At 40.8% G+C, this 13,586-nt stretch overlaps 2 protein-coding genes across 2 annotated transcripts; one reads left to right on the top strand and one right to left on the bottom strand.

The window, feature by feature from the left end:
- Nucleotides 1–1,001: 1,001 nt before the first annotated feature.
- tmem182a (transmembrane protein 182a) lies at nt 1,002–4,536 on the bottom strand. The gene is made up of 5 exons (XM_068329594.1): nt 4,204–4,536; nt 2,903–3,005; nt 2,032–2,130; nt 1,811–1,948; nt 1,002–1,675 (listed from the first exon to the last, which is right to left on the bottom strand). The coding sequence occupies exons 1-5, from the start codon at nt 4,360–4,362 to the stop codon at nt 1,449–1,451; spliced, it is 726 nt and encodes a 241-aa protein (XP_068185695.1). The 5' UTR covers nt 4,363–4,536; the 3' UTR covers nt 1,002–1,448.
- Nucleotides 4,537–7,000: 2,464 nt separating this feature from the next.
- Nucleotides 7,001–13,564, top strand: mfsd9 (major facilitator superfamily domain containing 9). The gene is made up of 6 exons (XM_068329078.1): nt 7,001–7,112; nt 8,117–8,204; nt 8,869–8,912; nt 9,800–9,929; nt 11,509–11,718; nt 11,792–13,564. The coding sequence occupies exons 1-6, from the start codon at nt 7,023–7,025 to the stop codon at nt 12,655–12,657; spliced, it is 1,428 nt and encodes a 475-aa protein (XP_068185179.1). The 5' UTR covers nt 7,001–7,022; the 3' UTR covers nt 12,658–13,564.
- The last annotated feature ends 22 nt before the right edge of the window (nt 13,565–13,586 follow it).

The following is a 13,586-nucleotide window of genomic DNA, read 5'->3' on the forward strand; positions in this document are numbered from 1 at the left end:
ATTGATGGATAAAGAAATTATTACACCTTATTTAAAATCTTATTAGGACTGCATTCAAAGTGGCATGGAGGCGTTAGCACTGAAGCCTCACAGGGTTCTGGGATTGGATTCAGACATGTCTATGTGGGTTCCCTTGGCAACATGTGCCAGGGTGTGCCTGGTTATAGGTCATAGAAAATAGACAGATAGATAGATTTTGCTTCAAACAAGAAGCCCACCTTTGCTTAAAGGGTTAGTCCGACTTGACAAGAAAAGTCCTGAAATGTTATCTTACAGTTTATTAGCTGCTGCTAACCTTTGACCTCAGTGCAGCTTCACACGTGACTGAAGTTAAAGTTTGGTACGTCTATAGCTTCTCAGGATGTGGGCAACTGCTTCAAATTTTAGGAATGATCTGTAAAAAAAACCACACAAAAAACCACAGTCCATCTCATTAGCAGTCACTACATTACATTATGCACTCTCTGTGGCACTCTGAGACATTTACCTCTATATATGATATGTATCTTATAGGGCTTGAAAAGCATAGAGTTCACACAGACACATGAGAATCGGCACAGGAGTCCATTCAAATCCTGATCAAATGCTCCATTCATGAGTGAAATTACCATCCGTCTGTCAGCCAAGGTGTGAATTCTTTCATCTACAGATCCTCCCTCTGAAGCTGTGATTAAACAGCATATACACTCCACATACACTTCAGATAAGCAGAAGAGGATTGCTGAGCGCTATGAAGGTTGATGTGTAAATGAACAGTGCCCTCCTGTGGTGTTTCAGTTCACTGTGTTCACTGTTGTGTGTGCATGTGTGTGTTTGTATGTGCATGTGTGTGTGTGTGTGTGTGTGTGTGTGTGTTACACGCCCACGTTCACCCAAAGGTAGTTCCCCACTAATCCATCATTTTCCTATGTGTTTGTTAAGATTATATCTCATAATGGTGTCACTGAATGGATGGTTTTCATGTTTTACAGACAAAGGAAGTCATTTTAATTTTTTTATTTTGTGTTTAATTGTATTAATAGACAATTTCAAAAATATAGAATATTATCAGTCCTGCTATTTAAAGCCAAAATAGTTACAGCATACACTCAAATTTCTCACAACCTAAAACACACAATACACATTAAGCATGAATGACATCATTCCCTTGGTACACAGTAAACTACATGAACTGGCTTGTAGAGAATTCCAAGCTTTGAAGAATCTTAGGATGGAATAAATTGTGATGTAATTTTCAGATGTCATCAATAGTTCTGATGGTTTTATTCTGGAACAAAAGGACTATCTGATCTCATTTACACCACAGAGAAGCCATATGGTGTCTATAGAGTCCTGCATTTACATTGGCAAATATTTATCAATGTGATTAAAAAAGAAGAAAGAAAACATCACCCCCCCCCCCAAACATCTTGAGCCCCATCCGTCTCCCAAACCGCGGCTGGCTCAGGTTAGTGGTAATGGATCTTAACGGTTCGTCCGATGAGAAGGAAGAGAAGACCAGCCAGGAGGCAGAAGAAGATGCCGATGGGAGCGAACATGAAGGACAAGCCGTAGTTTAGAGACAGATCAAAGTCCTCACACACCACAGAGCGCTGGTACTCTATGTAGACGTTCACCACATCCAGCACCTCCACCCACAGCACGAACATCACCACCACACACAGCAGGAAGAAACCTGGTGCAGAGAGAGGCAAAGAGATCATACTGAAAGATTTGAATTTACGTGCATACCTTTCATGTTGACTCCTGGATCTAACAGGGATGTCCTTCACTACATCTCCCACCGCTGGATTTAGCAGGGGTCTCTCACCTGATACCAGGAAGAGGCCTCCTCCTGCTTTGTACAGGCAGTGGCTGGCGAATGGAGCAGCGCAGATGATGATGAAGCCTCCGAGCACGACTGCCACCACACCGATTAGCATGAAGATGCTCCAGAAGCCTCGGTAGACTGGACAGAAGAAACGTTACAATTCACTGAAGAATATAAATCCAATCCGAGCAATAAATATATGTACATGAAGAGATGCTCACCTATGGCAGAGTCGTACTCTGTGGCATTGTGGGTCTGATGAGACACGGGGAATGGGAAGAGGTAGGCGTGCATGCACACCTTTGAGTGAGGCTGATTTGCTGCAGAGAATAAGATTAAAACAATGCAGATAACAAGTGAAAATGTAATCTCACAAATCGGGCTACCTCCAAATCTAATTGCATATAGCAAAACGTGTTTGTTTTATTTAAATTCAATTCAGAATCCGTACTTCAATTGGATGAAAATGTGTGACTTGATTGTTTTTTGTTAGTTGAGGGCTGATCGTGGTGACCAGTGACAAACGGATTGGGATTTGACTAAATTTGACAACAGGTATTGTAAAAAGTATATTATTTTAGAGCTTTCCTCTCATATATCTTGTATTCTTCCTGATTTCCTTTCTTTCTAGAATGGTCTCCTTTACTCAACAAACATTCATAAAACAATAGGACCTTTCAGGAGAAAGAAAATATTATAAAATATTTAATAATATATTTATTAATTATCTTATGGAATTAGATTGTGTTAAATTTGATTGATTATCAAGCAGAGCTTTAATTGAAGAGTGATAAGATCCTGTAACTCCTCAAAAACACATGTTGTTTTAACACCTGGCTTCATCATGTGTTTTTTTTTACACATTAATTTAAAGTGACAATACATTTCAGTAACTAGAATTTTTTTTTCAGATTTCTTTGTCTCCAAATGTCGCCTCAGTTCTTTGCTGTAAAGGGATGGATTATCACTTCAATACTTTATGATGGCGAAAGACACAAAAAAAAACGGATTCGTTACTAACTACAAAACAGTGACAACACTGAGTCAACAGAAATAACTGTTGGAATATTATTGTGTGTTTATTTAACTTACTGAACCAGAGTTTCCACATGAGGTCATCATCGCCCTCGCCGCCTCCAAACGAACACCGCCAGAAGAAGCCTTCATGGTAAAGGGTGGTCAACACATCTCTAGGCTAAGAGAATGACACCTGATTACTAAACAAACATGTCAATACACATGTTAGGACATCACAGCATGTTAAACGTTGTATTTAAAGTCCAGCTGCAGTCTCCAGGTCACATGAGGCAGGTGTGGAAGGAGATGCCACAGTAGCAAAGAGCAGCTGCTAGGAAAAGGCAACAGTTGAACTGAGCAAGCACTTCTACCTTCATCTGGTGCCGTACAGGCATGTAGATCAGTGTTGGTCATCCCCATCAGGAAGCTGTCGTCATAGCAATGCATTATTTTTACAAAGAGAATCCTGAAGTACCTTTCATCTGTGAGCTACATCTTAAAACAGGGGATTGCGGAGACATATTGCGGTAAGCGTGTGCATGTGTGAATGCGTGTGTGTGTGTGTGTGTGTGTGTGTGTGTGTGTGTGTGTGTGTGTGTGTGTGATTATTAAAGAGGTGTGATCACTTAAGAGGAAGCAATCCCAAGAACACTTGAAAGCAGCTGTGACTGACATGTGTCCAACCAAGATACATGAACAACAACCGTTCAAACATTGCTGATGGATTGTACAAACTCAGTGCTCTCATTGTTTCACTGCCTGTACCGCACGCTGCCATTTTGGTCTTATTGTGGTCATATCGTATCTCAATTCCAGAATCTGTGCCCGCTATGTAAAGCTAGCTATACCCCAGTCAGTGTTATTTAATCCGCTACCATACCACTAGGACGACTGGCATTTGTACCTCTATCATAGGGGCACATGGTACAAGGCAGGCTACGTGTCAGTGGCTGCATAGCAGCACGCTCACTACATTAAACAGTGTCTGATTACATGAAGAGTTCCTGCAGGGATGCCTCTCCACCCTGAATATCTACTGACAGAATGACTAGAGCAACTGATTTACAAAAGAAAAGGTGTTTGATCCAGGTTTAAAGTTCAACATTAGACCGTTTGTGTATTTTATTATAAGGCTATAAAAGACAGTTGTACAATGAACAATTTAAAGTAAAGATAATGTGTCAAACAGGAAATTATCAGTACTACTTGCTGTCTCTGACCTTACAAAAAAAACCCCCAAATGCTCTAAATTAGTTGTTGGAGTTTCAGATGTCAACATTTCTGAACCTATAACTGCATAATAATCCAAATATTAAGAAAAACAAAACAAATTAGAGCTGGCTGTCTTCTGGATCTCCTGTTCTATTGACACTCACCTTTTCGGTCACATTACCCAGGTCACCAGGTCTGTCAGGGTTTGGGAGGCAACTCTCTGAGGCCAGCAGCCAGTAATCAGTTCCAAAAGACATGAGGATGAACACGGCTGCCAACGCCCCAAAGAGCCCTGCGAAAAACAACGCCACGCTAAGCTTCATGGTCCAGCACTAAATAGCTACCAATGACATACACACTGTCCTCCAACTATAGTGAGTTCATGTGACTCAATGAAGCAGAACAGTGAGTCCTCTTCACTATAGTGCATCCACTGAGTAAATAGGTTCCAACTGGTATAAGGTGGGATTCTGGATCTTCTTTCTGTTATGGAAGGACAGGCTGGAGCACATGACTCCTCTGGACTCTGCTGGGGTCTGCAGCCAGCCCACTCTGCGCTATTTTGGGGGTCTGATTGAAGGCGACTGCTCTGCTCCACTGTGGGGTTGAGTGTGTGAAGCAGTTGGGGAGTGTGAAGGGAGGGGATCAATGCAGAAATAAACCTGTGGCAACTGGACACCCGCTTTCTGCAGGAATGTCAGGGCAGAGTGAGACCGAAAAGACAAGACAGAAGAGGAGTATCGTGCAACCGCCTGCCCAAAGCTCCTAAAGAGGCATGTTAGCAAACACACACCCATGTCATTCCTACATAAGGACTAGGAGCAGAATACACAAGGGGATTTTCACTCTTGTTGTATCATACTGACAATTATTACACAAATAATGCTACTCACACAGAATCAAGATTTCTTTTCTGAAAAGTTTCTCACAAATTAAAAAAAAATACAATTTCAAATATTTAAATCTTGGGAAAAAATACAAAAAACTTAAAGTAGCTATTGTTGTAAAAATAATCTTTGTGGTATTTCATCATTATCATAGGCTTTAATGCCAAGTCAAACCAGTAATAGAAGTTTTGTTACTTGACATGAATAAAGTAGTTAGTTCTCCGTTAATGTATGTTTGAAGTAAATCTCAACAAAGGAAAGGTTTGAAAGCTGCTGTTGTGCAGACTAAAAATAAGTGAGAGTTGTTATTAGCATCTGCAGGACATATTTAGCGGTGAACCTACAGGTAGGTTGGCAAATTCACACACTGATGTGACTGGGACCGTAATCAGCAGGGTGGATGTCACTGTCCACTGCTCTGTAGGGAGTGTTGTTGTGATGGAGGAGTGGACTTAACAATAAACATATCAGATCATCTTCCACCATCAGTGAGAATGTAAAAGCATTCCTGTGTCAAACTCTCACTGTTTTGTTTGAGATAATAGCTCAGATTTTTATCTATAGAGCTGGTGCTTCCAAAAGAAGTTTTATAAAGGCTAAATGACTTGGTAAAGATAATACTGCCTTGAAAATGATCAGTAATCAAACATGGCTGAAATGGTGTCACTAACCTCAATGAGAACTACTACACATTTGCTAAAAAGAAAGAGAAAAAACTAAATGAATATAGTAATACAAATACAATCTCAATAGAAACTAAATCATTTCAATAAACTCTGCCTTGCATGCCCTTTTTTAATGTTTAATCTCATCATCTTCATGTTTTCTGGCAAAATTAGAACTACAGCAGAACTCACACCACCAAAAAAAAAACTATGATCAAGCACATTTCCTCCAACATATGTGATATTTATACTGTATGTATGTAACTTGTCCTGTGAGTTGTTTGTAATGTAAAAATGTTACTGTACTAAATTAAAGTAGATTATTTGTTATTATTATTTAAGTTTGTTATCCAGTCATTTAACACATGCACATCTTATAGACTGTAGCAGCAAGATGAGAACATTGTTACTGAACATCCTCCCCAGCCTCATTGCATGTAATGTTGTTATGCCCCAGTTTGTCCACTAGGTGTTGTAAAGTGTCAACGAATGGATTGGAATTTGAAATAGATTTTTTTTTCGTCAACATTAATACTGTATTGTTTACCGTATATATATATAAATGTAGATATTTCTGTAAATATTTCACAAGGATTAAATTACCAATCTCGGACAAACTAAATGCCAAACAGGGAAATATTTATCTGATCAGTCAAATTAAATGATTTGAGTGGAGGAAAATAATTCAACGTTTTTTTTTCAAAGAATAAATAAAATATAAAAGTAAAGACAAAATAATTAATCAAAAAATGTATGCAAAAATTAATATAGTAAGTATTGATTGCAATATGTTGCTTCATCAGGTGCAATGGAGCACCCACATACTTAAGCTGCTACACTGTAAATAGATTTTGCTGTTCAGACACTTTTCAATTTACACTTTACAATTCTTAACTTTTCTCTGTTCTCCTATTTATCTTACATGTTTAACCTATCTTTTCTTAACTTATCTTATTTATCTTATTTAATCTTATTTAATCTTATTTATCAACCGGGCTTACTGGGACCTTCAGAGACATATTTCGTACTGTCATATGTAAACGTGTGTCAGCATGACAATAAAGACTCTGATTCTGATTGTGATTCTGAAAATTGGACCATCTTTATGGTAATAAGGATTTATGACGTCATTGGACGATACCAACTGGTAAAACAGCCGCGACGATTTCTAAACACTCAAAACTAAGACGTCAACCACGTCTCCTACAGTAAGCTTCTACATACACACTATGTTTAATAGTGTATTATATTATCCCAAAAATTGTCAGTGTTCACACAACTTTTATTTCTGCAGATGTTTAAAACTCGTGGTTTTGTTGACACCCCTGCCCCTGGAGCCCCGCCGTAAGCCCGTCCGGCCGGCCGGACCTCTGACAGGAGAGCCTAAGTCCTCTTCCGGGTTGGACACAGTCGCTGTGTCGCGCCGGGAGGATGACCCGCCGAGGGTGGCTTAGCAAATTATTTCAGAAACCGAGGAGACGGACGAGAATCATTCAGTGTATTTACGTGGTGGGCTTCATGGTGAGTGTGTCTTGACCTTTTACCATATTGTTTTTATTCACTTCACAGGTTATCTTTGAGTAGCTGTCCTTCTTTCTCAGCACAAGAGGTGTGATATAACGTTACGCATGTTATATTAAAACCACATGAAATGACGTTTAAGCATGTTTTATGTAACTAATCAATAATATGTTGGATCATTTTTTGAGAATAGTTTTATTTTGGAATTCTGTTTTCTATCTTCTTAAAATAAAAGTTAATTCATGATATCTATACAAACAAATACAGTAGATAGAATAAAAAATAGAATAAAAAGTGAAAGTGGAAATAAAAAGTGAATAGATAGTGGATAGATAGTGTTTTGAAATATCCTGAACTGCTTAAATGTGTCAACTAAGTGAAGGAGGTGGTGAAGAGCTGGGCAGGTTGTATTGACAGCCATACATCAACATGTTTAAGGGTGCCTCTTCAAACAAGACTGTCAGGACAACATGTTTGACCTGGAGGACATGGTGAAACCACTGGCCATGAAGTATGTCACAGATAACAAACAAAAGGGCAGTCAAAATATAAGATATTTACTTTATTATTTATGTTATTATTTACATATGAGATGCTTTACCAGCTGTCCTGAAGTCACGTTGCACAGAAGTAATTTTGCTTCCAGCCTTCATATCTGGATAATAGATTTTATTTGAATGTAAGCAGTTGTCTCTACAGAAGCTGCTACAGATTGTAACACGGCTGATAAGTTACACAACTTATCTAGTTGTGATCGAGCCCTTCATGCGCTGCTGTGTGACTTCAATCAGGAATTCACCACAAGGATGAGCAATGTCGTTCTGCAGCTTCAGCAGCTAAGACTTCAACCGCTGCGCTTAATACCTTTGGGTTATCAATGTGATTGACATGTTTCTTTAGACTCATGGTTCTCTCATAACATGAAATTCTGATCAGAGCACTGGATAACTCTAGGCTTTTTTCTTATCTGCAATCTTTTTCCCTCACTTTGTCATTTCGCTTAGGATTTGTTTGGCGTTAGCATGATCATCCCGCTACTGAGCCACCATGTGAAAGCTCTCGGAGCAAGTCCCACTGTGGCTGGGATTGTAGGTAATTATGTCTCCTGCACAAGTTAATATCTTAAAAGTTGCACCATAGAAGATGTACAGCAGGACCTGCCCTTCATTCCTGAATAATGTGCACTTAAGAACACATGACGAAACAAACCAACATCAGCTGCTGACAGAAAATGCAGAGAATTTTGTGTTTTGAAAAGACTGGTTGTCAGGAGGAACTATAAGTACCAGAAAATCATGTTATATTTATAAAAATCATGAATAATGAACCAAAACACAGAAACACTATAGTACCTCATCCAGCCACACAGTCTGTCCTGGTAAAGCACCATCCAGAGGGATCGATTGGATGTTGAGGAGTTAGATGGTAGTTTAAAGGTTTTTCTGAATATCTCGTCTTCCTGTAAAGACATTTTGAGACATCATGATTTAGATTCTTCTCCGTTTTCTTTCTTTTGAAAAGGAAATACCTTTCAAAGAAAACGGTGGATGGATAAATTTTTGATATAAAATAATAATTTTTTGCTACCTGAATAAATTTATATTATAAATTGTATTATAAATATAAATTGTATGTACTATTTAGTAATAGTACCTCATGACTTTGCAACTTCAGTCTCACCTCAGTGAAGTCAGATTCTCTGCAGGTCTTAACATGCGGTTTCTGTGCTGTATTCACAAATATGAAACTTTTGCAGGATCTACGTACGGGATCTTACAGCTCTTCTCAAGCACAATAGTTGTAAGTATTGACTTTGCTTCCTGTCTCTCGTTTCTATTCTCCCTCTTCTGCTTGACAAGGCTTGCTAACACTTCGGATCCAAAATGGTTGCGTAGCATGTCGGATAGCATCTCTGGTATGTCATGAAAACAATACACAAAACACTGTGTGTTTTATGTTGGTTGTAGCTACACAATGCCCCTGGTCACTCCCAGCACATTCACACAAAAGCTACCCCTAGTTAGCTGCACATATAGCTATTTTTTTTCAACAGAAGTGAAAACTAAAATCCTTTATAATTAAAACCATGTCCCGCCTGTTAAGAAAATGCTCAAAAATGCACCATATCCCATAATAAGAATTGCATCTGATGCGCACAGTTCAGCTCTCCACATGTCCCACCCTCAGCTCCTGTAAGTGGTTTAATTCTCTGGAGTCATGCGACGAATTAGAAAAATAAGAAGTCATCTGTAGGTTCCTGTGTGCAAACCGGCTGAATCTTGGTAAATGAAGAGCTGTGTGAACAGCTGGGGCTCTATGCTAACCCCACCAGGGTACAGCAGATGGAAGCAAACTCAATTGGTACTTATTTCATTATTTCATCAGATGTGAGGGTGTGTGTGTGTGTGTGTCACAAGGTGAGAATCTAATTAAAGCTTGTAAAACTAAAGGTCCAACAGAGGAAAGTCAAATTTCTGGATTTCTCTTTAAACTTCATACACTCCTCTACTTTTGTTTGAATTTTTAATTCACCCTCAATCTCATGGTTTTACAGTAAAATTATGGTTCTCAACTTTGCCTGTCCAGATGTTTGAGAGAACCGTTCATAGGTCCATCATCTCTGTCTTTTAGAGAACGGAACGTTTACTTTTTGTGGTCGTACATCACGTTGTGTGTTGGGTTCCCAGGGCGGCTGGAGTGACGTGGTGGGACGGCGCTACTCCCTGCTGACGTGTCTGCTGCTCAGTTCTTTCGGCTACGCTCTGCTCGGAATGTCCACCAGCATCCCCTTGTTTGTCCTCGCAAGGATACCTGTTGGTAAATCCTGAATACACAACTATCTCTCTGCTCCGTGAAGGACAGAAATGATAAAATGATTCATGGTTTCAGTTCACTTCTGTTACGAGTCTGATATTAGAAAAACAACCAAGCGATGTGTTGTTAGAAACGGCTGCACTACTCCTACTATGACAAGGCTCCAGTGAAAACACGTGTTAGCGTCTCAGTTTCTTATAATAGAAGGCCACACACACACACACACACACACACACACACACACACACACACACACACACACACACACACACACACACACACAGACACACACACTCCTTTCTGCTGCTTCCACTATTACTATTAACAGTGTTAATTGCAGCAAATGTTACTGCTTACTATTTTTACAACAACCTGCATCAGTGCTTTGACTGTTACTTCACCTCAACCCTTTACAGCTACTTAATCCGTGTTTTCAGTTGACAAGAGCGTTGCCACAGCCCTTCTAAATGCAGCTTGTTCAGTCCTCATTAATTCCTCTGCAGTGATTTTGGCTGTAATTCAAAGGAGTCCTGAAAGAATAGCAGGGAATAGAGCCAAAGTTTGTGCAGATAAAGTGTAGATTATATATCAGACTTGAATGAGAAGTACAAATGTCCTTTAGTTAGTTTTTTACAGAAATGGCCATTCGTCCCTCAAACCACTGGTGTTACACTAATGAATTCTGATTACTGTAGTCATGTAAGAATTTATGTAAGATACATCAGTCTTCTTAGAGGTTGTTTGGCGTCTACAGAAGTTTTTAAATTAAATTGAATGCATTTCTAAAGGAGGACAAAGACAGCCTTTGATGTAAATGGAGTTGACATGGTTAATTTACAACCACAGAATATATCTTAACATGCAGTCAGTAGCTTAATTCAGTTGCCACAATATTAAAGCGAGGTAATTTGATTACTTTCTGATACTCTTGGATCGCCTCAGTGCCAAATATAGAAATTGATAACTGAGAAAAGTGATTTCTGTGACAGTTTTTACTGACAGGAGAACAAAACAACAGCAACAAGAATGGAGAAAGATTGTTCGTATTATAAACGTATCCTGTATTCAGTATTTTTAAGGAAATCCTTTTTTTATGACGCACATTCTTGCAGTAGGTGAGTCACGGCACACGACACAGCCTATGATGACTGGGCAAATAATAAGAGCTGCTACTTTACAAGGCAAAGAGGAAATGCTCTCTTTAAGTATAATACCTTTACTAAGAGTAGCTGTACTATTTTTTTGAAACATCCGTTGTCCACCTGAATAAAAAAAAAGAAACAAATAATGAAGGTTGGTTGCAACTCCTGATGGTTACAGGAGGGTAGAGCTGGTGAAAATCTGTAGACCTGATCCTCTCATTTAACTCTGTTCAGTGCAGCCGTTCGTTCTACAAAGGCCCGTCCTTCTCACACCAGTCAAATGTATTCAAATATTGCCCAACAGCTTGTGCAACATAGAAAGTGATGTCACACAGAAACACGCACCAACGTTCTTGAGGAAGTTCTCATAATTTATGAAAATCCACCACTTTTATCAAGTCGTATCTTACTCTGTGTGTATCGAATGTTTTCTGTCTCAGGTCTGTTCAAGCACTCCCTGTCCATCAACAGAGCGCTGCTGTCGGACCTGGTGTCGGAGTCGGAGCGCCCCGTGGTGATGGGACACTTCAACGCCGCCTCCAGCGTCGGCTTCATCCTGGGTCCCATGGTGGGCGGCTACCTCACCGAGCACGAGGGGGGGTTTTACACATCGTCCTTCACCTGTGCGGTCATCTTCCTCATTAATGCAGGTCGGTTTGAGCTGCGGCGAGATATCTGATTTGAATAGAGCCCGTATTCAACCGTGTGTCTTTATCATTCCAGGACTGGTTTGCCTGCTGCCGTGGAAAGAAGTGTTAGTTCTTTGTAACAAACCCGACCCCAACAAAGACACAAGTAACGGCTGCCACGATAATAAATGCAATAAATGCAATAAGTCGGTTCAGAACGGCTCCCACGTGAACGGCCACCATCAAATGTTTGACGCTAACTCGCACTTCAGGGCTCCAGGCAAGCAGAGAGCTGACCTCAGCTGGAGGGAGGTGGGTCTGCTCCAGCCCGCCTGGAGGCAGCTGTCCTCAGTGGGCTCCAAGATCCACACGGTGGCCTCCTCCGACATGTGGGACCTGTTCCTGGTGCGTCTGCTCATGGCCATAGCCATCATGCTGTATTACAGCAACTTCTCTCTGGCGATGGAGGAGCGTTTCTCCGTCAGACCCAAACTGACTGGTTACATGATCAGCTACAGCAGCACACTGGGGGCTCTGTCCGGGTTCCTGGTGGGGCCGGTGACACGCCTCTACAGGAACAACATGCCCACTTTGCTGCTTCATTCCACAATCCTCACCTGCTCGCTCATTTTGCTGTATGCGACCGCCCCCAGCGTGTGGCAGGTGCTGCTCACCTCTACCTTCTTTGCCATTTCCACCACTATCGGAAGGACGTGCATCACAGACCTGGAGCTGCAGAGAGGGGGGACGCAGGCCAGCGGGACTCTGATAGGAGCGGGACAATCTGTGACGGCCATCGGACGAATCCTGGCCCCCCTCCTCTCTGGTCTGACCCAGGAGATCAGTCCTTGTGGTCCTCCCAGTCTGGGAGTGGTCTTGGCTCTTGCAGCTGTTAGTTTACTACTGATCAGGATTCCCAAATGGAACCAAAGTCGGATGGAAAAAACAGCCCAACTCTGACGCCAACGCTGCACTTAAAGTTGAAAAAAAAAAAAAAACTCAATGCGAGTCCACCACACGGAGAAGTGCTCTTTTTTGAAGAACAGCAGACTCGTTGTGGGGAAGATGTTTCCTGCGCCAATGCCTCTGACGAATGTGTGCGGATGCGGCGCAGGGTCAGAATGGTTCGTCACCACCAGCACTGCAGTCTTTCTCTCAGGAAGATCATCTGAAACTCAGGCGCGGAGGACGTGAAGTCTTGGTGGAGACGTGTCATCAGCTTCACTCCGATCTAACGCTTGATCACTAAAGAAAACAGGCCACTTGGGGTTCCTACTACTACAGTTTTAATTACAAACAGTACACTTTGATTTTTTTAGGTCATATTCAAACCACTACACTACTGCAAGGCAAAATAATATCTGCTGACTCACCTGAATCAAGACAAGGGTGATCCTACGTTCATCATTCCAGGCCTCATTCCAAGCCTCTGGGCCGAACCTTTAGTTGCTGTGGGCATGTTGGGCTTCCTGCCCATCACACGGTTACAGAAATGGTCAAAAGTGACATAAATTATTTACCTCAATGCCAGTGGTTCCCACGGTGGAATGAGTTTACCCTGGTTGACTTTTTGTAGCTACAGATTTGTGATGTGTGATGGTTACACGTGTGGAAAAAATGTGAAAGAACCAACAGAAAGGTGTGAACATCCACCTCTACGGCTTTGTTAGGTGTAATTATTAGAACGTATTGTGTGTTTTTCCACAATAGTGATTCAACTATTTATCTTAGGACCTTTTTTAAAGGGTTGTTTTTTTAAATCTTGTTTTCAGCACCACTGTTGTTAAAAATCCAAATGGAGGAAATTTGTGTCAAGTTTGTTTTAAAGTCAGAAAATCTATGAATTGTTTCGGATTCATGCCAGAAAATAAACATTTTGTATGAGTCTG

This window comes from Antennarius striatus, chromosome 12 (genome assembly GCF_040054535.1).
Source record: "Antennarius striatus isolate MH-2024 chromosome 12, ASM4005453v1, whole genome shotgun sequence".
NCBI classification, from domain to species: Eukaryota; Metazoa; Chordata; class Actinopteri; order Lophiiformes; family Antennariidae; genus Antennarius; species Antennarius striatus.

Coding starts and splice junctions, on each gene's coding strand:
- tmem182a (XM_068329594.1), bottom strand. CDS start 4,362: ATGAAGCTTAGCGTGGCGTTGTTTTTCGCAGGGCTCTTTGGGGCGTTG. Junction 3,006..4,203: donor TGGGTAATGTGACCGAAAAG/GTGAGTGTCAAT, acceptor TCATTCTCTTAG/CCTAGAGATGTGTTGACCAC. Junction 2,131..2,902: donor CATGTGGAAACTCTGGTTCA/GTAAGTTAAATA, acceptor TATTCTCTGCAG/CAAATCAGCCTCACTCAAAG.
- mfsd9 (XM_068329078.1), top strand. CDS start 7,023: ATGACCCGCCGAGGGTGGCTTAGCAAATTATTTCAGAAACCGAGGAGA. Junction 7,113..8,116: donor TTTACGTGGTGGGCTTCATG/GTGAGTGTGTCT, acceptor CATTTCGCTTAG/GATTTGTTTGGCGTTAGCAT. Junction 11,719..11,791: donor CATCTTCCTCATTAATGCAG/GTCGGTTTGAGC, acceptor TTATCATTCCAG/GACTGGTTTGCCTGCTGCCG.